We start from the raw sequence: 25,169 nt of genomic DNA, 5'->3' as shown, positions 1-25,169 counted from the left end.
TATGAAATATTTGAAAATATTTTAAAATTTATTGGCGGTGACTAATATTGCTTAATATTGTGCAATCAATTACTGAAAGAGCGTTTAAAACAATAGTTTAAAGAAAGTTAGGTATGGTTTAACGAGATGAATGATTTCGCGAAATTCTGTATGAAAATAAAATATAATAACCGAAGCAGAACAGTAACAACATAACGAGAAATTAAATGGTATTTTTCCAATTAAACGTATTCTATATTTTATAGAGCTATAAGGTGTGTTCCTTCAGACGTGTAGTTTGATAGTTAGCAACCGGAAGATTATAAGAAATAGTTGGAAAACCCGTTGATATCAACTTTATATAATGTTGACGTTAACGCAAACGTTGCTTTTTCATAAATGTTATTAACCCCCTAAATCCGCCTCCATTATAACTTAGGGGTATGAAAAATAAATGTTGACCGATTCTCAGACCTGCTCGATATCCACACAAAATTTCATAAAAATTGGTCTAGTAGTTTCGGAGGAGTATGGTAACTAACTTTGTGACACAAGAATTTTATATATAAGATATAAGATGATAATAATTTTAACTTATTGATTTATAAAAGCGCGCAAGTGTTTTGTAATAAAAGTAATAATCTTCTGAAGTACCTATACTGAAGTTACAAAATAAGTACAATATTTGATCAAAAGTTACTTTGGTCGTCATAATTCTTTAATCGATATTACAGCCAAGCTTGTGATTATTATTACTGTGTAGTGTGGTTAGTTGGTAAAATATTAGGCAGCCACAAAGGACAAATAATATTGAATAAATATTTATTACATTTATATCTCTTCACACATCGCTTAATTTTGCAATCTATATCTTAAACCCTACACAAAGAGTTCATTTTGCTTTGCGGTTGACCGCGCTTCATTTTTATAAAAGTATCTACTTAGTATTATAGGCGTCAGTTTTACTTGAGCAATTGTAGCGACAACATCACGATGAGTTTCAAGAACAAGGTCGTCATTGTAACCGGAGCGAGCTCCGGCATCGGAGCCGCCGCGGCGAAGTTGTTCAGCGACGAGGGAGCTCGCGTCGTGATGGTCGGACGCAACGAGAAGAAGCTCTCCGCCGTGGCCGCGCGCTGCGCCTCGCCGCTCGTGATCCGCGCGGACGTCTCTAAGGACGATGATGCGAAACGAATTATTGACGAAACCGTCAAGAAGTTTGGACAAATTGATGTCTTGGTCAACAACGCGGGTCTCACGATAAACAGCGGGGGACTACTTGCCAGTGATATGATGTCGACGTACGACACCATCATGAACATCAACCTCCGGGCAGTCGTTCATTTAACGTCCCTAGCGGCGCCTCACCTGATCAAGACCAAGGGCAACATTGTGAACGTGTCGAGTATTGCAGGTTCGACATCTCCGATGAATCCAGGAGCGGCGAGTTACCACGTTTCAAAAGCAGGCATGAACCATTTCACCGTCTGCGCTGCGGCGGAGTTGGGAGTTCACGGTGTGAGAGTAAATACGGTCAGCCCCGGACCGGTGAGAACAGACTTCTTTGAAAACGCTAAATTACCAATCGGAGTTGACATATTCGCTCCCATGACCCTCCTCAACAGAGTCTCGGAGCCGGAGGAAATGGCAGACTTGATCTTGTACCTCGCGAGCGACAAGGCTAGAGGAATCACGGGATCTAACTACCTCAGCGACAACGGCATGGCCATTAAACATTAAAATCAATCCTAATATTAGTACACTCAGTTTAATATAAATAGTGAATTTTTTGTGTTTCATTTGTTGACAATAAACAGAAGCAGTATTCTTATACTTCAACTTTATAAAGTTGCCATTATTTCTTTTTCCAACTAGAACTGATTAAATATCTATACTAATATTATTAATCTGAAGAGTTTGTTTGTTTAAACACCCTTATCTAAAGAACTACTGGTTCGGAATGAAAAAAAATATTTTTATGTTAAGTACTTAGTCCATTCACCGATAAAGACTATAGGCTATAAAACATCACATTACTACCAATAGGAGCTGAGTATTAATAACAAATCGACGGGTTCAAAGTGTATATACAAAACAGCTACTTTTCAGGAGAGCGCATAATAGGAAAAAGTGCTCCTGTTTTGTCAATTTCAAACCAAATTTGTTAAAATTTTCTTCACTGCTACATTATTTACAAAGACAAACACTTGTATATTTCATTTCTTCTAATTCTGTTTACTTTACGAGATATTACAGTTGTCTGCCTCTACATTGTGCTTAAATATGGCAACTGAATTAACCAACACTTATAGTCGTTTCTACATCGGAACTAAAGAATCTGAATTTATTAAAGTATGTTTCATATATTTCAATAAGTATAAAAGTATGACTTTTCCAATTCCAAAAAATTCCAAAAACGTCTTTCCATGTCTATTGTGATGTATTCAAATTGTTTACTATTATGATAACACTTTCACACAAACCTTAATACGTAAAAAGCCGACTGATACGATATAAATCCTTATCAAAATAAATACGTTATACAACACAAGTATTCATTTTTTAACAAAATTGTCCTTGGCATCATTCGATTTCAGTGAATATCTTTGAAGATAAGATAGCGGAAAGTGAAAAGACGATTTTATAGCTTTATTATTATATTAGTCAGGCATATGAATACGAATGAAAAATACTTTATGAGTTTTTTAAATTTGGTAGAATAATTCAGGAGATAATGTAAATCAAATGAAACGACGCCACGTCGCGTGTCAAATACATAGTTTGGCCATAAATACTTTTACAATTAAAAATAAACAAAGTAAAACATTTGAATTTAGAATCTGTCATTTTTATCTGATTGTTCGTTGTCGTGTTTGTGTGGTACGGAAAGAGAGAGACGCACAGAAAATTTTTGTTTACGGATGATAAAATTTTTACAGTTGGGTAATATTTTAACAAACAAAATGTCCTAATTAGTCAACAGAGTACAGCGTGGGCTAATATCCAACTTCAGTGGTGGTTTGGTGGGGTGTTGAAGGAGTGACTGAGCCATGTTTTTGTGAAAAAAGTAACAACACCATGTCCAACACCATGTTCAATGAAATGAATGTCCAAGAATGGTCTTTTCAGCAAGGCTCGGCGCCGGGTCATAAAGCTCGACCCACCCAATCTTGGTTAGAAACCAACTTTCCGGACTTCATCAGAGCTGAAGAGAGGCCGTCATCTAGTCCCGATCTTAAGCCGCAGGATTATAATTTATGGTCCGTTTTAGATAGTATGGCTTGCTCTAAATGTCATGATAATTTGGAGTCCCTAAACAACCCGAACGATTGGCAGTGCAGGATTTTCCCATGGAAAAAGTGCGTGCTTCTATTGATAACTGGCCTCAACGTTTAAAGGACTGTATAGTAGACCACTTCGAATAAGCTTTATATATTTTTAATGGTTTTGTATTAACGTATTAAACAAAAACACCGTAATAGTAACAAATGTTACGTGCAATAGAAAAAATGTTTTTTTTTTTTTTGTATAAATATTTAGAGCAAGACTAAATATATTCTACTTAAGATTTTTTAGCTAAATTATTTTATTTTATTATTTTTGAAATGTAATTATTAATGGTTAAAATAAGAACTTAGCTCGTGTTTTTTTTTAAGTATAATAAATAATATTATTAGTACATTGAAACATCCACTTTGTCCAGTAAATGAACCAGCTGTTTAAATGAAACAACTTTTTCGGATTTTATCGCGGTTTATTAACTTTTTAACGGTTTATTAGCTGTAAAGTATCCGAAACGTCAGGAATTGAATTCGCGTAAACATTAGAAAACAAAACCAGCTGTTTTTAAGAAACCGACGAATTTTTACTTCGTCTTTAAGGCCATTGAAGTAATTAATTATATTCTACCGGTTCGCTTCAGCCTGTAATATCCCACGGCTGGGCATAGGCCTCTTTCCCCATGAACGAAAAGTATCAGACCTTAATTCACCACGGTGCTCCAATGTGGGTTGGCAGATATATTCCCTAGTATGAGTAACGATCGCTATCAGTTATTTATATTAATAACCGGAACTGAAAGCTTAACATGCTCTCCGAGGCGCGGTGGGGTGACCCACAAGGAACAATTCATCAAACCAAACGTTGCGTTGGCTAGAAAATTATTGCATGTCGAATGTCGAATTCACTAATATGGGTATGTAATAATAATTATCCATACATATATAAAAATGGTAGGAAAGTCAAAACTGTACATTGAATATTTTTTTAAAAGAATACTTGGGGTGTGATCTACAATCGATACCGAAGCCAAAAATATAGTTCTTAAAATTTTTGTCTGTTTGTCTGTATGTATGTCCGTAATAAACTCAAAAAGCACTGCATGGATTTACTTCAAATTTGGCAAGAATATTATTAAGAAGTCGGGTCAACATATAGGCTACAAATTATCACGCTATCACCATCGGGGAACGAGCAGTGAACCTTTATTTCTTTAACGCATTCTGTAATAACGTGTAATCTAACGACGCATGTTTGAATGTTGTTGTTATGTTAATAACCATGCTATAAGCTAGCTTCATACTATAAATAAAGACATTCTGTAGTATATTTAGTATCAGCATTGCATCCGTGCGAAGTCGGGGCGGATCGCTAGTATTTTATAAATCACTTAAAGATGTTGTAGTACACTTTGTCGAGCGTTCCGTAGAGTTGTGATATGTAGAATTACAGCGTTACATTATATTTTGCGTATAACGGCCCCCTGTAGGTGTTTTACAGTATTTGAGACAATTTTATTGACGTGACAACGTCTAATCAAAATCAAAATCAAAATCAAAAATAGCTTTATTCAAATAGGCTGTAAGAGCACTTTCGAATCGTCATTTTACAAATCAAAACTTTAAAAATAAATTATTATTTTTGTAAAAGTGAAGCTACCACCGATTCGGAATGTAGATTCTGCAGAGAAGAATCGGCAAGAAACTCCGCAGTTACTCTTTTGAAAATAAATATAAACTGATAATAAATCGATGAAAGCCGGCTGCATGCACGAAAAAGGATGACTCATTGTAGCGTTACGCTCATTGTTCCGTTACGCTCATTGTAGGCACGCTTGCACCGCATCTATTTCTCTTCCACTCGATTGCATCCGGGGAGATGTTTTGTTATGACGCATCATCCGTTAACCAACTTTGCGGAGAACAATTTTTTTTATTCTTATAATTACTTACTAGGTTTACCCGCTGCTTCGTTTGAATTTTTTTTTGTAATAAAAAGTATCCTATGCTACTTCTAATACCTCCAAGAATATGTGTACAAAGTTTCATAATGATCGTTTTCGCGTGAATGCGTAACAAACAAACTTACATTCACATTTGTAATATTAGTAGGGAGTTCTTAAAAAATTACTTAAAAGTAGTGAGTTGATTTCAATGAAGACCTGTTTCATGCAACAGCGATTAGAATCAGATTAATTAATTTATTTTTAATACTCGAGACTAACCAGCAAGTACATAAACACTAAGGCGTTCTCTTTGTTTATATGGATACGTGTTCAGTAAGTCCGTTTTAAATGCTTTAATTTCAGACCACTGCGCTCAGTGTTCAACTTCGTCTCTGGGTCAGAAATGTTGTTTTATGATTAAAATACTCAACTTAATGGACGAATAGAAGCGCCTGTGATATAATAAAAGCAATGTAAATTAAGCATGAAGAACTTTGCCTTGACAAAACCTACAGGTACAATTTCAAAATTTTAACATCGAAACAATTCCTAACTGCATAGAGTAAATAGTCATCGCATACTTAAAAATAAAAATTTTTTTGCGAGATTTATAGAGCTTAATAGAAAAAAAAAAATAGAACAATGTGTATTTTTTTTTCTTCCTTAAACTATGGGCTGCAGCGAAACTCCAAAAAACGTAGATATCATTAAGTTCAAACAGATATATGATTTTTTCGTTTTCGAAAATGTCTTAAAACATAAACTATAAATTTATTTCTCTGGTGAACTATAGACAAAAGATACTCTTCCTCCTAATGCTGTTCAGAACACTGGTGGAATTGAATACTATGCTGCGACTGACCACTACAACTATAAAACAAATTATTTTAGGAACATTGAGACGCAAAAATGTTTTTAATAATGATGGCACAAGACATTGCGATGTTTTTAATGTAAGAACTTTAGATGTACACGTAAACTTATAATTCAGTGTCTTGGCCAACATATTCATTTATAAGAGTAGAAATAAATTATACCAAGCAATGGATGCAGAAAACAAGTTTTTTGGATTATTTAAAAAAATGTTAAATAAAAAAGTGTGCGTGTGTACTTATGCACGCACGTAAGAAGTTACACTTCATTGTCTAGCTTACTTCTTCTGCGTTGAAAAGCTAACTTCAAGGTGTCGATTTTTTGTGACTGTGTGCGCGCGCATAAAAATTTACTCACATCATATTTCCCTAATGTGCCAAAAGCTGAATAACTTCAGAAAATTAAAGTGTGGCTGCTTAATCAACTTACGTTAAAGATCTTAGTATTACTTCTTACGATAAAATAAACTATGCATGGAATGTGGTAATTAATACTTCTGTATCATTTGATATCTGAGAATTGGACATCGGCTTCAGCGTGCAGGAATGTATACGCTCACAACTACAGTAGGTACACAACTACACACTACATGCAGTAGCATCAACCCTGTGTTATCTTTAAATACTTAACGCCTACCATAATAAATTAACAATTTACTCGTAAAAAAGAATTGGTAAAATATTTTGTAAGGATAATACTAGAACGTACACTTTTTACCCACAACCGTAACATTAATTTGAAATTTGAGAATTAGTCGTCGGCCTCGCCTAGCGGGTACTCGTATAACGTATGTTCACTGTGCATACTAATACTACCTCTCTTGTATACATTTTGTCCGTCAGAATATAAGAAAGGTCGGAGGGGTCTAGATATTGGACCAAAAGAGTTACAGCACCAAGCAGACGATAAACTAAATCAGTTATTGTTATATTCAAAAAATTGCATATCTGTTAACTAGTTACCGTAATTTTGTAAGCTTATTTGTATGCTAAGCCGTCCAGTCATAAGAGTGACTCCATAATAATAACAATACTAATAAATAAGTTTAGGCACTTCAGGTTCAGGTGTTTACTCTCTCATTCACGACTAGGGGACACATTTTTTCCCTTTTAAAAATGACGACAATTGTAATTAGTTGCGCATTTATGATAAACGAAATGTCATAAAAGATCTTATATAGGTGTATTAAATGGATTTGCATAAATAGAAACGTTGAGAAAATGAAAATATTTGTCAAATCAATTGGCGAGAATGTAAATATTTTCGCGGGCTTCGTTCCTATTTTATTGTGTATATGTTGGTGTGTTAAATTATAATTGCTTTATTTTGTCACTTATTTTACGAGTATTATTTGATAAGTGTAAATTTGTTGAAAAATAAAATAGATTTCTAATGTACAAAATGCCTAATTATGAATATTTGTATAGGAAAGATATTTCCCTATGGTCCGTAAGGGACAATTATTTGAACTATTGACTAACTACTAAACAAAATATGCTTATTACGGTAGTAATTGGTGTTTTGGTTTGTTATTACATAAGTATGTGTTTGTTTTGTAAATAACGAAACAGTTCAAGTGACAAATTATTTAGAAAAATTGTGGCTCATGAGTGAACTTCGTTACACTGCACCATAGAGCAACACGGAGGGGAGTAGCCCTGGCGTTTTTTACCGATACAAAACTGTCTGGCATTTTTTGCGGGGGGAAATTACACACATGCTTACTTTATCTAATTTCCACACAAAAATAATCGTCTATCACTACGAAACTCACACATACTAAATTAAAAACACACTTACATTTGTCACACACACATAGATACATTCTGTGTCATTACAGTATAATGACGCGCCGCAACTACACTGACAAATTGCTTACAGCCGTGGTTGTAACAACTGTCGATATGCATTATCGATAAATTCAAGTACTCGGTTAGGGAAATAAGGTTTTTAAAGTGATACAAAGGTAAGATGTTATGATAAAAATATACTTAATTTATTATATACTACAAATCAAACATCTTCATGTAAAATAAACGATTATAAAGAGTAAAGATTTGATTGTTTGTTTGTTAGCATTGAATAGGCTCCGAAACTACTGGACCGATTCATAAAAATATTTCACCGGTGAGAAGCTACACTATTGCTGAGCGACATAGATTATACTATATTTTCAAGAATATTAGGGATCCATACTAACACTCCAATAATGTAACCCAAGGGATAAAAAATAACCTAAAAAATTCCTTACATTGCGTGCGCTGCAAAAACTAATGATAATAGAAATATATAATGTAGTAAGACCTTGTAGAATACATCTTTATCTACAATAATTGTATTTGCTCGCAAACGAAAAAAAAACCGACTTCAATTACATCGACAAGTAATTCAATATACGTAATATATACGCGTTAATAAAGGTTATTCAAAAAGTTGTTATCAGATCTCGATGAAATTTGAAAATCATCAAAATCAGTCCACCCAGTCAAAAGTTCTGAGGTAACATACATAAAAAATATAGTCGAATTGCGAACCTCCTCCCTTTTTGGAAGTCGGTTAAAAAGTGTGGCGACAGCATATGTTTACCTATTATAATTATGTCACAATACGTTTGGTGCAACGTTGTCGTGCCAAAAAATGCCAGTTTATAATAAACGATTTAAAGGTAACCCACATTTTGAGGAGTTGATGATGTACACGGTGATGTCAACGAATCAGGAATAGGGAGCGTAGCACTATTGGCATCATAAGATGATAGCTTGTCATCTGCTAGATTGAATGATTTGTTGATGACTCTGAAAGGATGGATTTAACATTGTTAATTTGTAAAGTTGATAAATCTGAGCTTCATTTCACTACTATGACTAAGGTAAACCATATCTTGAATACCATGTACATGAGTCAAAAAAAAACTTACGGGACTAAAACAGTGTGGCGTTAGTGTTGGTTTGGTGCCCTCGACTAATTTCGTTCTATTGTTCGCCAACACTTGAAAGTTAGTGGTATTGATATGATCTGAGCAAATTACACTATTTTTTTTGTGGGCGTCCAGGTTAGTCTGTTATTACATTTTTTTTTCATCTATCCCTTAAATGATTATTAGAAAACCCGCCAAATTTTTATATAAAACATTAAGGTCAGGCTCACATTAAGTACTTCTAGTAAAATGCGTTAATACTCATAATACGTGTATATATTTACTAATAAATATATAACTATGTTTATTAAAAAAAGCTAGCAATATAATATTTTAAATAAATCAAAATCTCAAAAATGTCTGTCTCTTCTTTTGCCTTTGCCGTTTTTATCGATAACTATCTACAAAAAACCGGTAACAACACTATCGCTCGGCGACAGTGACTTCTCGGAAATAGACTCCGATCAGTCGCTCGACCGATCCGCATATTGTATGAGGGCGAGCGGCCTGTGTTGCTAAACAAATCGAGTCAACACGACCGATAATATTTGTAATTGTTAAGTTTAAAAAAGGTTTAAAAGAAGTATACAAGTAATAATGTGATTAAAAAATACTTACGTATGAAAGGTAACGCCATGTTTTAGTAAAGGAGATGGGGACTTTTGGGCCAAAATGTAATGAGTAGAGATATTGTTTAAAAAATTGGTCATATTTTTTTATTTTTAAAGTATAAAATATCAGCTCATTTCTGAATCTAGAAGCGGAAAAAATTGAGAAAGATAGTTTTCATCAAATTATTTGGGTATCGATTCAACTATAATCGATTACAGAATTCAAAAAGAAAATGTTTGCACTAGTTAATTAACTCAAGATATTTAGTTGCGCAATTAAAGCTGTAAACAATAAAGTGCCTTTAAATAAAGTTACATTAAAATCGACAATATCAATTAATATCTGATAAACAAAAATTATTATCGATTTCATATCGATTTAAAATAAATCATATTTTTAATGACAGCTTTGACAGCTGACTAACAATAACACTGTGTCCGTCACTCGTTTTGTGTTTACTGTTTTCCGATGCATTCTGAGTCCATTCCTGATATTTATTTATGGTTTCAAGTTTATATCAATATTTGTAGTGAGTTTTCAAACAGTCTTCACTAAATATAACAAATATTAATGCTACAAGAACTTAGTTATCGGGCTTTTTTATAGACATTGTAACATAACCTCACTTTTATAAAAGTCTGATAACTCACTCTCAGATAGCCAAAATATAGATAATCTTCAGCGAGGGAGCAATAAGCCTAAATGCATTAATTGATACCATTTTCATTTCATTACATTTTGGCCCAAGAATGTATGGAATCGTATCATTCTCCTTTGACGTGGCAGATCTCTTTTTGCAGCAAAAAACAGAACATTTTGGCATTTTTGAAGGACGTTGATTCAATCGCGCAACTAGATTTGGTCTAGTGATTAGTGCGGCTGCAACTATTTTTATTGTACGCATATGGCCATTTGCCCTTATACCTTGGACAGAAGGGAACGCCTGTGCATGGCTACTCCCCTCCGTGTTGCTCTTTGCACTGCACTGATTTTATTATATACTTCCTATGTTAGAGTGAAAATTCTATCGAAGCCGACTGATACAGTAAGCAAAAGGTTTTCTAAACCGCTCGAAAATTAATGTGCTGCCTGTAATTTGTTATACGTTATAGTTATGTATGGGGGTCGTTTAGATCAAAACAAAGCTTGTTCATAGCAGGTCGACTGTAAGGCTAAAATAAAGTATTACCTGCTGCTATATTTTTTTGTGCTAGACTAGCGCTAAATAACGGTTATGAAATATGTACCTACCTATAATATTAAATGAACCCAAACGCGTCGAAGGAAAATCATGCAATAACCTAGAATACCGCGACATAAAACGATCGCGTGAGTATAGTTAGGTACTATGTTCGCATAACGGTCGGTAAAAATATATGAAATTGTAACCTTAATAAATAATAGCCTGGTGATGTCATTATTTCAGTGCCTACGCGCGTCTTTACTTATGGCGTTTAGTTTTTGGTCATTTATAGAGGGACATTCTTTAAAAACTAAAAAAACCGACTTCAATTACATCGACAAGTAATACAACGTAAGTAGACGAAAAAAATTAACATAATTATGTTTCCTCGCAAACGAAAAAAAAAACCGACTTCAATTACATCGACGAGTAATACAACGTAGATCGACGAAAAAATAGTCAAGCAACAACGCGTTATCAAAGATTACTCAAAAAGTAGTTATCAGATCTCGATAAAATTTATATGTGACCACATGATAAACATCAGCTTTCGATTAAATTAAAAATTATCAAAATCGGTATACCCAGTAAAAAATTATTACGGATTTTCGTGAGTTTCCCTCGATTTCTCTGGGATCCCATCATCAGATCCTGGTTCTTTATCATGGTACTAAACTAGGGATATCTCCTTTCCAACAAAAAAAGAATTATTAAAATCGGTACATCCAGTAGAAAGTTATGCGGTATAATACAACGTAGGCTGACGAAAAAAGCGTCAAATAAAAACGCATTATTAGATATAACTCGAAAAGTAGTTGTCAGATCTCAAATAAATTTAAATGGGACCAATTGGCACACACCACCTTTCGATTAAAAAAAAATTGTCGAAATCGGTCCACACGGTCAAAAGTTCTGATGTAACATACATAAAAAAAAATACAGTCGAATTGAGAACCTCCTCCTTTTTTGGAAGTCGGTTAAAAAGTACTAGTCGTCACTACGATTTTCGAGGGTTTCCCTCAATTTCTCTGGGATTCCATCATCAGATGCTGGTATAACTATACCTGAACGGTTTATTATTTTCTCGAATAATAAAAATAAATTTAATTTAAAATATTTTTAGCGTCAATCTCACGGAGAGGGTTCAAAGCACATCTTACTACATATCACCTAAGGGGGGAGGGGTCTAAACTGATCCCCAGGAGCTCTGGTCACCTTACACGCCAACAGGAACACAACACTCCATGAAAACAACATTATTTAGCTGTGATCTTCTGTAAGGTCGAGGTACTACACCAGTCAGGCTGCTCCATATTTTGAGCAGGAAATTTCCTGCTGTGCCCTACCTCAATTGTTTTATTATCCCATGTAATTAATGGATGATAGATAGACAGATTTTAGAGAATTTAACTTTGTTGTACAAAATTGTTTGTGTTTTGTAAATAAGAACAAGACAATTTGATGCGACGATGGCGCGCCGGCAGCGAATTATACTCATGACACGTTGCTGGAATGTTATTAATCTCATTCCGTGTAGGTGCCCTCGGAAGGTCAACACTATAAACTGGTTTGGCACCCAGTTATATATAATTAATCGTCTGGATTCGTTTTACACGTCCAAAAGGAATTCCCAAGGTCGTCCATCCACTAGAACCATTTACTAAAAATTAATTATTAAAAAAAAAACAACTATAATTTTTATTTTTTAATTGACGAAATATAAGATATTTTAAGATTTAAATCCTTAAACCCATTTTTGTGCAAATACTCTGCAATATACATTAATACAATATCTATATATTGTACTAGCTGTGCCCGCGGCTTCGCTCGCGTTTGAAATCAGTGTGTCACAAAGTTTTCCCGGCAAACTTCCATTGAAACTCTCATCAAAATTGGCTTAGCCGTTCCGTAAACCTTCCTCTTGAACCGCATGAAAATCCGTTCAGTAGATTTTGAAGGAATCGATCACATACACTTTTGAGGACTTTGTTTTATAATACACTAAGTGTTGCCCGCGACTACGTCCGCGTGGTTATGAGAAATGCATTAACTATTAAGATGTTTAACGCAAATTATTTTTTTATTTCAGTCACTTGAAATGCTTATCACACTGAGTAACTTTTTAAAAGGCACAATTTAGTATAATTTAATATTGTTTTTATAAAACCTCTCTATACACCATATTCTTATTTTTATTTTCAGGCTGCAGTATAAATAATCTATCAAAAAAGAAACAGTGAAAAGTTTATAAAATCCTGCAGCCGCAGATTTATAATAATAAATACTAATTGGAAATAAAATAATTTTTACTGGCTTCTATTTATTCTAATACTCTTACAAATTAAACATTTTTTTTTAATAAAACTTATTGTACTAATATTACGATCGGTTTTAATGTTTAATGGTCATGCCGTTGTCGTTGAGGTAGTTAGATCCCGTGATTCCTCTAGCCTTGTCGCTCGCGAGGTACAAGATCAAGTCTGCCATTTCCTCCGGCTCCGAGACTCTGTTGAGAAGGGTCATGGGACGAATATCGTTGAAATCGATTGGTGATTTAGCGTTTTCAAAGAAGTCAGTCCTCACTGGTCCGGGGCTGACCGTATTTACTCTCACACCGTGAACTCCCAACTCCGCCGCAGCGCAGACGGTGAAATGGTTCATGCCTGCTTTTGAAACGTAGTAAGCCGCCAATCCTGGACCGATCGGTGCAATTATTCCTGCATTGCTTGATATGTTCACAATGTTACCCTTGGTCTTGATTAGGTACGGCGCAGCTAGAGACGTTAAATGAACGCAAGAGCGAAGGTTGATACTCATGACGGCGTCGTACGACGACATCATATCATCGGCAAGTAGTCCCCCGTTGTTTATCGTGACGCCCACGTTGTTGACCAAGACGTCGATTTGTCCAAACTTCTTGACGGTTTCGCTAATAATTCGTTTCGCATCATCGTCCTTAGAGACGTCCGCGCGGATCACGAGCGGCGAGTTGCAGCGCGCGGCCACGGCAGAGAGCTTCTTCTCGTTGCGTCCGACCATCACGACGCGAGCTCCCTCGTCGCTGAACAACTTCGCCGCGGCGGCCCCGATGCCGGAGCTTGCTCCGGTTACTAAAGCAACTTTGTTCTTGAAACTCATCGTGATGTTGTTGCTACAATTGCTCAAGTGAAACTAACGCTTGTAATATTAAGCAGATCCTTTTATAAGCAACCAAAGCGCGCTAAACCATTATCATTATCCACTAAGCACTTATCTAATATCTACTGTTATCCGGTCCTGATTTGTTGACAGCTTTATTATTTTTAACCGACTTCAAATAGGAGGAGGTTACTCAATTCGACCCTATAATGGTTTACCATTATCATTATGCACTAAACATTTATCTAAATGTTATTCGTTATGATTTTTTGACAGATTTAGTATCTATAAATCTATACAAATAAAAAAAATAAAGTGTCCGTTTGTAATATTAAAATAACCACTTTTAGCTAAATTCATATGCATGTATACACAGTACATACCAAAATAACATTTCTTATAATTTTTGTCTGTCTATCCACCTATCTGTTTTTTCCGGCTAATCACTGAAACGACTGGACTAATATTGACAGGCAGATAGCTTATGTAATAAGGAGTAACTTAGGCTATTTCTTTATTTTATTTTTATTTTATAAATCTGCAGACTGAACAATAATTATTTTGTTAAATTCCACGCGCACGTAGGCGCATATGTTGCATAATGTGTCGCAATATTCCGTACGTGTTTTATTTGGTTATCTGTACCAAAAAATAAACAGTAACAAGTTCAATTACGTATTCTTAGAGTATACATTTTGGTTTTTATTGTCTTTCCCAGACACACTCAGTAACATTTTAATTTATTCAGCAGTTTTACGTTATGAAGTATCAAGGCACTAACAGGTACAAAAATGAAAGAATAACAGTTTTTGCTCGAATATTAATTACAGAATTTTGATAAACAAAGTAGCTTTTGACCAAATATTGTACTTATTTTGTAACTTCAGTTCGGTACTTCAGAAGATTATTACTTTTATTACAAAATACTTGCGTGCTTTTATAAATCAATAAGTTATAAAATTACATCTTATATATAAAATTTTCGTGTCACAATGTTAGTTACAATACTCCTCCGAAACGAGTGGACCGATTTTTTTGAAATTTTGTGTGCATATCGGGTAGGTCTAAGAATCGGCTAATATCTATTTTTCATACCCCTAAGCTATAAGGAGGGAGGGGGATTATGGGGGTTAGTATAGTTAGTATGTTGTTGTGGGGTCAGCTAGTAGTTATATAAAGTTGATATCAACGTGTTCTATAACTATTTCTTACAACCAGAACCTAACTATAAAGCTACACGTCTGATGGAATATATCCTATAGCTCTATAAAACGTAGAATACGTTTAATTGGAAAAATACCATTTAATTTCTCGTTATGTTATTACAAGTCTACTTCGGTTAATGTGTTTTTTATACAAAAATTCGCGAAATCGTTCATATCGTTAAACCATACCTAACTTTCTCTAAACTATTGTTTTAAACCCTCTTTCAGTAATTGATTGCGCAATATTAAGCAATATTTATGACCGCGAATAAATTTTAAAATGTTTCATAATATTTCATACATATTATTACATCATATAAAACAGCCGTGCCATGGCAGTACTAGATAACGTACCTATCAGGGGCGAAGCTATCGCCGTATCAGCCGTATCAATGATACGGGTAGCCGTGCTTCAGAGACCCCTAGCATTTGTAAGAAAAACTTAGTAAAACGTTATTCACAATGTCACTTAATCTCATGCTTCCCGGAAAAAAAAACATTAAAAAAACTACAATTTTATTTTTGTGTTACCCACACATTAGGAATTTTAAACATTTTTGAATATCATATCAAAAATGATTAAAAAAACTGTCATACGTGTACGCAATGTGACAATATTGCGGGATTCCCCCGTTTAACTCATTTACTTAACTTCCCGCAATAACCGATGAACAATGACAAACAACAGAGAGCAATATTTACGTGTTTTATTTCATTTTAGTTCAAACGTTATTAAGTATAACGTATTACATTGTAATATAATACATTATTTTTCTTCTGATTGTTAATTGGTTAATTAGTTTGATTTGTGAAAAGAATGAGAGAAAAGAGAATATTCCCATAATTACCTTAGCATCATATAATCTTCCTTTAAGAGGCCATGATTCTGATTCTGGAAAACTTATGATCCTACATTAAAGAACTCGTTTTAAGATCGAAAGCCGAAATAAATTATTTAAGCCCTACGATTCAAAATGAAATTATTAATTTGTTTGGTACCGCGGTTAGGAATAATATAATTTTAGAAATTAAAAAAAAACTCCATTTCTGACAATTATTATGGATACAACACTAGACCTTAAAAAAATTAACCAAATTTCTGTAGTTCTTTTTTACCTAGTTTTCAGTAGCTTAATGAAAAGAATAAAACATCTGCGAGTCCTTTTTGGGGTTTATAGCAGTAACTGATTGCAGCGCAGAAGGACTTTAAACTAAAATTTAAAATACGATTAAAGAATATGGAATTGGTTTGTCTGAAATGCTAAGGAAAGGGTTTCGATTGAACAAATCTTATATCGGTTGTATATGGAGGATTCCAAGCCCTTGTAGAAGAGCGTGCCCCGGATGACGATTATGTTAATTACGCTGCACACGCATTAAATTTAATTTTGAACGATGCTGTGAAACATGTTCTTGAACTGTCGACGATAATATAGAAAAAAATATTGAAAAAAGTCGATAATTAAATGCTTCGCTTTTTTAGCGATTGTACAAAACTGAAATCGTCTTCAGCTATAGATGATTTAGTAAAAAAAGGCACGACAAGTGTATATTTAATTTTTCACCTGGCTCAATTTCTAGGAGGTAGTGATAATTTATAATCAATAAAGATTTATTTTAATTTAATGCAAGCATTTTTGTTTGTTTTGTAAGAAATGTAAAGATTCGCTACGCTACTGGTACCTATATAATTTTATTTAGCTTTTTGTGGAATTCCGTATAGTAATAAAAATGAAACAATTTTGTATAGAAGAATCAGTCCTATTCTTAGAAGAAAGTAATCCTAAATCTATCTACAAATATAACATTTTTTTTTTTCATTCCTTCACGGTCTTCTAAAAGCTCAAGGTATATTGTAAAACAACGTTTGCGCGATCAGCTAGTACATATATTTGTAATCTTCTTCAATTTAAAATAACTGAAAAAATAGTATAAATTCAAACTGAAATCTACCTTATGATCTTAGTAAATACAATAATAATTAAAAAAACCGCCTGCGTGAAGATCAATTAATAGAAAATCAACTGAAAAGGCTGGAACAAGATTCAAGATTGGAGAATTCAATAATTACATAAAGCCAGCGAAATAAACCGAAACAATATTTATTGGTATGTACATTAGGTGTCACTGTTCATCATTATTATCATCATTACAACCTATACAGTCCACTGCTGGACATAGGCCTCCACAAGTTTACGCCAAAAATAACGTGAACCCATGTGTTTTGCCCATAGTCACCATAGTTACTGTTGTACACTTAAAAATATCAATACGGTAGTCTTTCGAAATTGTATGCAACATCGTACATAACAATAGGCAACGTTAACGTTATTGGATTCGTTTATCTACCATTTGATATGGTTATTCTAATAATTTATTCTAATATTGAGGTTATTTGTACCAGTTATTAGTGTTCTTCTTATTTTTATAATTTTTTTTTGTTTTACCAACATAACGATACAATTACACGTTCTTCAAAAATAAGTGATTCGGAGAGCTTTCACTCAAGAGCCATCTTAAAATAAGAAACGGATTTGTGAAGGCTCAATTGATCGCTGCGATTTTACCAAAATTGAACAAGATGTAGTTCCATTCCCGCTACAATAGTCTCAGTCTACAGCTGGGCATTGACGATCAGTTTTTCGCGTCAGTTTAACTGATCAGTTTTTCGCGCTCTCCAAAATTTGATCGTGAGTGTAGAACCATCGCTCCAGAGTTTTAAAGGCCTTCTACACGGTCGCGATCGACCGCCGACCGTCGTATCCTTGGTCGGGTCAACCAATTTTTGTATTCATTCTACACGGTCGGTGGTTGACTCAACTTGTCAGTTCTCCTCTGGTATTTGAAGCGATGGTTCCTTGCATTTTTAACCGACTTCCAAAAAAGGAGGAGGTTCTCAATTCGATTGTATTTTTTTTATGTATGTTACTTCAGAACTTTTGACTGGGTGGAGCAATTTCGACAAATTTTCTTTTGATAGAAAGGTGGTTTGTGTCATTTGGTCCCACTTAAATTTATTTGAGATCTAACAACTACTTTTCGAGTTATATCTAATAATGCGTTTTTACTTGACGCTTTTTTCGTCGACCTACGTTGTATTATACCACATAACTTTCTACTGGATGTACCGATTTTGATAATTCTTTTTTTGTTGGAAAGGGGATATCCCTAGGAATACCTATAAGGAAACCAGGATCTGATGATGGGATCCTAGAGAAATCGAGGGAAACTCTCGAAAATTTGCAATAACTTTTTACTGGGTGTACCGATTTTGATAATTTTTATCGAATGCTGATGTTTATCATGGGGTCACATATAAATTTTATCGAGATCTGATAACTGCTTTTTGAGTAATCATTGATACCGCGTAGTTACTTGACTATTTTTTCGTCGATCTACGTTGTATTACTCGTCGTAATTGAAGTCGTTTTTTTTTTTTTTTCGTTTGCCAGCAAACACAATTATAAAGCAACAGAAGGTGGGTTTGGCAATAACTTTTTTATGCTAAAGTGAAGTGAAGTTTTATGGTTCTTTTCTTTGTATAAATCGGATCCAATGTCCCAAAGACATGGCAAATCAATATATAAAGATATAAATTCGGTCAGAACCTCTCGTTCGTGGCGTACGTTTTGCGAATCCATTGCAATACGTGATGACATGCGCCCGTGACCATAGATAATACACTGAAACTAGCTACCCGTGACGACTGACAAGCGCAGACTGAAGCGCTCGCGTCGGCCGACAGCGTTCCACACGGTCGGGCCATGGTCGGGACCGACCACGAACGTAGCCTGTCGCGAGAGATGCGCTCGCGACCAAGGCCGTTGACATCAACCAAATATTGGTCGGGTCAACCGTTTTCCACACTGTCTATTTTTATATCGACCCGACCAAGGACACGATGTTCGGCGGTCGATCCCGACCGTCGTGTTCTTGGTCGGGTCAACCAATTTTTGTATTTATTCTACACGGTCGGTGGTTGACTCAACTAGTCAGTTCTTCTTTGATGAGATGCGCTCGCGACCAAGGCCGTTGACATCAACCAAATATTGGTCGGGTCAACCGTTTTCCACACTGTCCATTTTTATATCAACCCGACCAAGGACACGATGGTCGGCGGTCGATCCCGACCGTGTAGAAGGCCTTAACTGACGACGCGCCACGAAAATCCAACCCGGCACATCGCGCCGAACTGCCCGTGTGTGTGTAATCATCATTCCAACCAATCGCGTCATTTTGCTCGCAGCGGCCGCGGTGATTAAAAGTGCACTAGTGTAGTTTTTACTTTTAAAATGTCGGCGTCGGTGTTCCCTAGACGTGTCATAATGAAAGATAAGCGGAAACCTTCCTTATCATGGTACCACACCTAGAATATCTACTTTTCAACAAAAAAAGAATTATCAAAATCGGTTCATAAACGACGAGGTTATCCCCGAACATACATAAAAAAAGTTGTTACATAACATTTTTGCGCCCCATCGCACACTCCTTATTTAGTCCTCTGCTTAAAGGTTGCCTGGAAGAGATCGCTGTATTAGCGATAAGGCCACCTGTTGCAAGTGATGCAAATTCTATTTTTATATATATCATTTATAATGCTGTTAAAACCTTGTATTGGTGTGCGAAAGTATAAATAAATAAATAAATAAAAGATAGGGTCGAATTGAGTAACCTCCTCCTATTTGAAGTCGGTTAAAAATAATAAAGCTGTCAACAAATCAGGGACGGATAACAGTAGATATTAGATAAGTGTTTATTGCATAATGATAATGGTAAAGCGCGCTTCGGTTGATTATAAAAGGATCTGCTTAATATTACAAGCGTTAGTTTCACTTGAGCAATTGTAGCAACAACATCACGATGAGTTTCAAGAACAAGGTCGTCATTGTAACAGGAGCGAGCTCCGGCATCGGAGCCGCCGCGGCGAAGATGTTCAGCGACGAGGGAGCTCGCGTCGTGATGGTCGGTCGCAACGAGAAGAAGATCTCAGCCGTGGCCGCGCGCTGCAACTCGCCGCTCGTGATCCTCGCGGACGTCTCTAAGGACGATGATGCGAGACGAATCATTAACGAAACCGTCAAGAAGTTTGGACAAATCGACGTCTTGGTCAACAACGTGGGCGTCACGATAAACAACGGTGGACTACTTGCCGATGATATGATGTCGTCGTACGACGCCGTCATGAGTATCAACCTTCGCTCTTGCGTTCATTTAACGTCCCTAGCTGCGCCGTACCTGATCAAGACCAAGGGTAACATTGTGAACATATCGAGCAATGCAGGAATAATTGCACCGATCGGTCCAGGATTGGCGGCTTACTACGTTTCAAAAGCAGGCATGAACCATTTCACCGTCTGCGCTGCGGCGGAGTTGGGAGTTCACGGTGTGAGAGTAAATACGGTCAGCCCCGGACCAGTGAGGACTGACTTCTTTGAAAACGCTAATTCACCAATCGATTTCAACGATATTCGTCCCATGACCCTTCTCAACAGAGTCTCGGAGCCGGAGGAAATGGCAGACTTGATCTTGTACCTCGCGAGCGACAAGGCTAGAGGAATCACGGGATCTAACTACCTCAACGACAACGGCATGACCATTAAACATTAGAACCGATCGTAATATTAATTTACTCAATAAAATTATATTTAAGCATGTCAAGCCTTTTTTTTAAAGTTTAATTTGTATGGAAATGAGTGTAACAAAAGCCAGTGTGAAGTCATTTTGCATACCTATTTCTATTGTTGTTATAACCCTTTGGCTGCGAAATTCTCGAAAACCGTTAAAAAGTATTGTACATGTATGTAACTGTATTGTAATGTAAGTTATGACGGTGTGTCTAGTTAGAACAGAGTTTTCAATGTATTCAGTGTATCACAAGTAGTAAGAATTTTTCAGGTATTTCTTATTTGTCGCATATGTAAACTTACTACATCATCACTACATAGTATAAAACAAAGTCGCTTTTTCTGTCCCTGCTCATGTATGTACGCTTAAATCTTTAAAACTACGCAACGGATTTTGATGCGGTTCTTTTTAATAGATAGATTGATTCAAGAGGAAGGTTTATATGTATAATAACATCCATTAAATAGTGGAGAAATACTGTTATTTTTGAGTTTTCTAATGTTATGTCGTAAATAATAATTATTTTTTTCGCTTAAATTGCAAACGCAGGCTGAACCCTACGAGATTTATCAAAATAATGTACTAAGTATTGTATACATTGAAAAGGTCTACAGAAAACTCCGCGATGGTATATACCTATCTCTTATGGATATCCCACAATAACATTTTTTTGTCATTTACTTTTTACGACAAATAATGGCTAATTTTCGAAGCGATTTTAACCAATACAGCGTTAATCCTTATCCAATTAAATACCTTAAATACATTGTTGATTGAATATAGATCTATATGGCACTTTACAGCATATGATTTAAATGAATATTTTCGAAGATATCACAGATTTAAAAATTGCGGGACGTAGCGTTTGCGGCGGCACCGTCCGGCGGGCGGTGGCGGCAAAGTTTGAATTTAGCAGCGATCGGATGCGTTTATTATCGGAGCTCTCTAGCGAGGAAAATAACAATACTTAATAAAACAGTGCTTTTCAGCGCGACAACGTATCAGTAATTATAAGTAACTTACGATAAGTAATTGTATGATAGTAGTTTTAAAATATAAATTTCATTTTATTGTAAGGTTAATTTTTAAATCGCACTTATAGTAAATAATTAGTATAAGTACATACGGTTAGATAAGATTAACCATAATTTTTGTATTGGAATTTTCTATTAAGATCTTGGTTAAAATTTAGAGTTAGATCAATTTAATATTAGGGAAATTATTTTCAAAAATCGTAATTTAAGTTGAAGTATGTAAGTTCAGAAAAAGAATAGAATAGGTATCTTTTGTTGTTGATGATTGTTGATTATCTTTTGTTTTTAGTCGAACGAATAGCAAAGTATTTTTAATTAAATTAAAATCGTAGTTTAAGTTGAGGTATTTCAGTTAAAAAAAAACTGAATAGAATAGGTATCTTTTGTTTTTCATGATCGTTGATTATCTTTTGTTTCTAAAGTAAAAAACGTAGTGTATATTCCAAAGATATATTGTATTTCTGTAGTGTATTTAGCATCTGCAATGCACCCGTGCGAAGCCGGGGCGGGTCGCTAGTAAATTATTAAAATAGAATTTTTTGTCAATTATCCAGCCTTTCTTTCCGAGTACTGAAGAGTGACAGAATAATAATACGACGTATATTATAATTTATAATACTCGTACTTTTTTAATCAAAATATGTTTTACGAACATTTTTATGAAGGTTCTAATAAAGTTTCACAAACAATATTGTCTTTTATTCAGATCAACTTGTTTTTTCTAATAATGAAATTTGAATTTAATTAACGGTTAAATCTTTAAAAATTCTAAAATATATAAATATCAACGAGTCATACAGTCTTATATTTTAGATTTCTAATAAAACGATAGTTTTATGGGTTAGTCCGTAATGTATTTCATGAAAGTTTGTTCATTTATGTTTGTGCCTTTTTTTTTTACAATTACGTACCAATTACAGAACCTATATTCTCATCATTGACCAACATCATCTTAATCCTTCGTTTCTCACATTTATTAACGAAACCGGTGTCGTCAAACTCACACAAGGTCACAACCTAACAGTCGATAATATACTACAACAAAACAATTGTGATGATTGGCTGGACATTATTGAGATCAAAATAGCTTAAATAATGGAACGAAATTAAACTTAGGGACGGTGGGATAGAGCTCACTGCTTTTGTACAGATGTTTCCGCGACGCTTACAGCTATTCAACAACAGATGTCGGTTTTGTCCTACCAAAATATATAAACCCAATGACGCTACACATAGAGTTGACATTGACCTAAAATATTTCCAGCTATTTCGGTAGTGACGTGATGAGTGACAAAAAATTATTTGTTTTTGTCGATATTCTGATTACATGATGTCGAAAATTAAATATTAAGAACAATCTTGGTATTACATTTTTTGAAGTAAAACTTCTTTATGCACGCTTGACTTGAGGAGTACGCTGGTGAATTCGTGACGAGCGCGTTACAAAAAGTGTGATCGCGAGAGGCGAACGGAAGTTGAGAGGGAAATATAAGTTAGTGATCATTATTTTCAGTACGTATTCTATTTGCCTAATATTATATAGCTGAAGCGACTGATTGAAGTAAAACTTCTTTAAGCACGCTTGACTTGGGGAGTAAGCTGGTAAATGTGTGACTAAAGCGTTACGAAAAGTGTGACCGTGGCGAACGAAGCAAGAAAGAGGCGCGAGCACAAAGTTTCATTTTGACTCTTTCTCTGATAGCCAGTTATCTTTCGTATATCTAAGAACGATTTTCAAGAATTCCGTTGCCACAGGGTTATAAAAATAATAGGAATATACAAAATGACTTAATATTGGCTTCTGTTACACTTATTTTCTTACAAATTAAACTTAAAAAAAAAGGCTTGACATACTTAAATATAATTTTATTGAGTAAATTAATATTACGATCGGTTCTAATGTTTAATGGTCATGCCGTTGTCGTTGAGGTAGTTAGATCCCGTGATTCCTCTAGCCTTGTCGCTCGCGAGGTACAAGATCAAGTCTGCCATTTCCTCCGGCTCCGAGACTCTGTTGAGAAGGGTCATGGGACGAATATCGTTGAAATCGATTGGTGAATTAGCGTTTTCAAAGAAGTCAGTCCTCACTGGTCCGGGGCTGACCGTATTTACTCTCACACCGTGAACTCCCAACTCCGCCGCAGCGCAGACGGTGAAATGGTTCATGCCTGCTTTTGAAACGTAGTAAGCCGCCAATCCTGGACCGATCGGTGCAATTATTCCTGCATTGCTCGATATGTTCACAATGTTACCCTTGGTCTTGATCAGGTACGGCGCAGCTAGGGACGTTAAATGAACGCAAGAGCGAAGGTTGATACTCATGACGGCGTCGTACGACGACATCATATCATCGGCAAGTAGTCCCCCGTTGTTTATCGTGACGCCCACGTTGTTGACCAAGACGTCGATTTGTCCAAACTTCTTGACGGTTTCGTTAATGATTTGTCTCGCATCATCGTCCTTAGAGACGTCCGCGAGGATCACGAGCGGCGAGTTGCAGCGCGCGGCCACGGCCGAGATCTTCTTCTCGTTGCGACCGACCATCACGACGCGAGCTCCCTCGTCGCTGAACATCTTCGCCGCGGCGGCTCCGATGCCGGAGCTCGCTCCTGTTACAATGACGACCTTGTTCTTGAAACTCATCGTGATGTTGTTGCTACAATTGCTCAAGTGAAACTAATGCTTGTAATATTAAGCAGATCCTTTTATAATCAACCGAAGCGCGCTTTACCATTATCATTATGCAATAAACACTTATCTAATATCTACTGTTATCCGTCCCTGATTTGTTGACAGCTTTATTATTTTGCTAATAAAAGTACTGTTGCATAATATGTCGCAATATTCTTTACGTGTTTTATTTGGTTATCTGTACCAAAAAATAAACAGTAACAAGTTCAATTACGTATTCTTAGAGTATACATTTTGGTTTTCATTGTCTTTCCCACGCACACCCAGTAACATTTTAATTTATTCAACAGTCTTACGTTATGAAGTCTTAAGGTGGCCATTGACGATCATTTTCCCGTCAGTTTAACTGATCAGTTTTTGGCGTCAGTTAAACTGATCAGTTTTTCGCGTCAGTTGAAATATTTGCCCATTAACTGGCGTCACTCCGGCCCTTCAGTTTTCGTCCAACCGGGCTGTTTAAAGGACGTGTAGGTACTACCTATTTTTGTTGAGAAAAAAAAAATGGAACCTGATTCCGAAGAAGAAACATTAATTCTCAAAGCGGCTACTGTTTGTTGCCATATACTGGTCTACAACAATCTATAATTTTATATGAACAGTTTTTATAAATGTATTTATTTATTTCTAAGTGTTATTTATATGTATTTATAAAAATAAAAAAAAGTATCTATATCAGCCGGCAGTTACC

The 25,169-nt window shown here is 35.4% G+C and overlaps 4 protein-coding genes and 1 long non-coding RNA gene across 5 annotated transcripts; 3 read left to right on the top strand and 2 right to left on the bottom strand.

Moving 5' to 3' along the window:
- The first annotated feature begins 943 nt into the window (after positions 1-943).
- On the top strand, positions 944-1,832 carry LOC123670001 (3-oxoacyl-[acyl-carrier-protein] reductase FabG-like). Its single transcript, XM_045603500.1, has one exon. The coding sequence runs from the start codon at positions 973-975 to the stop codon at positions 1,717-1,719; it is 747 nt and encodes a 248-aa protein (XP_045459456.1). The 5' UTR covers positions 944-972; the 3' UTR covers positions 1,720-1,832.
- Positions 1,833-4,736: 2,904 nt separating this feature from the next.
- Positions 4,737-21,961, top strand: LOC123669999. Its single transcript, XR_006745848.1, has 3 exons — positions 4,737-4,747; positions 7,327-7,329; positions 21,659-21,961. It is a non-coding gene; the product is annotated as an uncharacterized LOC123669999 (long non-coding RNA).
- On the bottom strand, positions 13,092-13,965 carry LOC123669998 (3-oxoacyl-[acyl-carrier-protein] reductase FabG-like). Its single transcript, XM_045603498.1, has one exon. The coding sequence runs from the start codon at positions 13,924-13,926 to the stop codon at positions 13,180-13,182; it is 747 nt and encodes a 248-aa protein (XP_045459454.1). The 5' UTR covers positions 13,927-13,965; the 3' UTR covers positions 13,092-13,179.
- On the top strand, positions 19,940-20,781 carry LOC123669997 (3-oxoacyl-[acyl-carrier-protein] reductase FabG-like). Its single transcript, XM_045603497.1, has one exon. The coding sequence runs from the start codon at positions 19,992-19,994 to the stop codon at positions 20,736-20,738; it is 747 nt and encodes a 248-aa protein (XP_045459453.1). The 5' UTR covers positions 19,940-19,991; the 3' UTR covers positions 20,739-20,781.
- Positions 21,962-23,641: 1,680 nt separating the features above from the next.
- On the bottom strand, positions 23,642-24,465 carry LOC123670485 (3-oxoacyl-[acyl-carrier-protein] reductase FabG-like). The gene has a single exon (XM_045603978.1). It carries the CDS (start codon positions 24,431-24,433, stop codon positions 23,687-23,689), a length of 747 nt encoding a protein of 248 aa, XP_045459934.1. The 5' UTR covers positions 24,434-24,465; the 3' UTR covers positions 23,642-23,686.
- Between the last annotated feature and the right edge of the window lie 704 nt (positions 24,466-25,169).

Source organism: Melitaea cinxia, chromosome 4, assembly GCF_905220565.1.
Source record: "Melitaea cinxia chromosome 4, ilMelCinx1.1, whole genome shotgun sequence".
In the NCBI taxonomy this organism is placed as follows: Eukaryota; Metazoa; Arthropoda; class Insecta; order Lepidoptera; family Nymphalidae; genus Melitaea; species Melitaea cinxia.
This window is presented reverse-complemented; position numbering and strand designations above follow the sequence as displayed.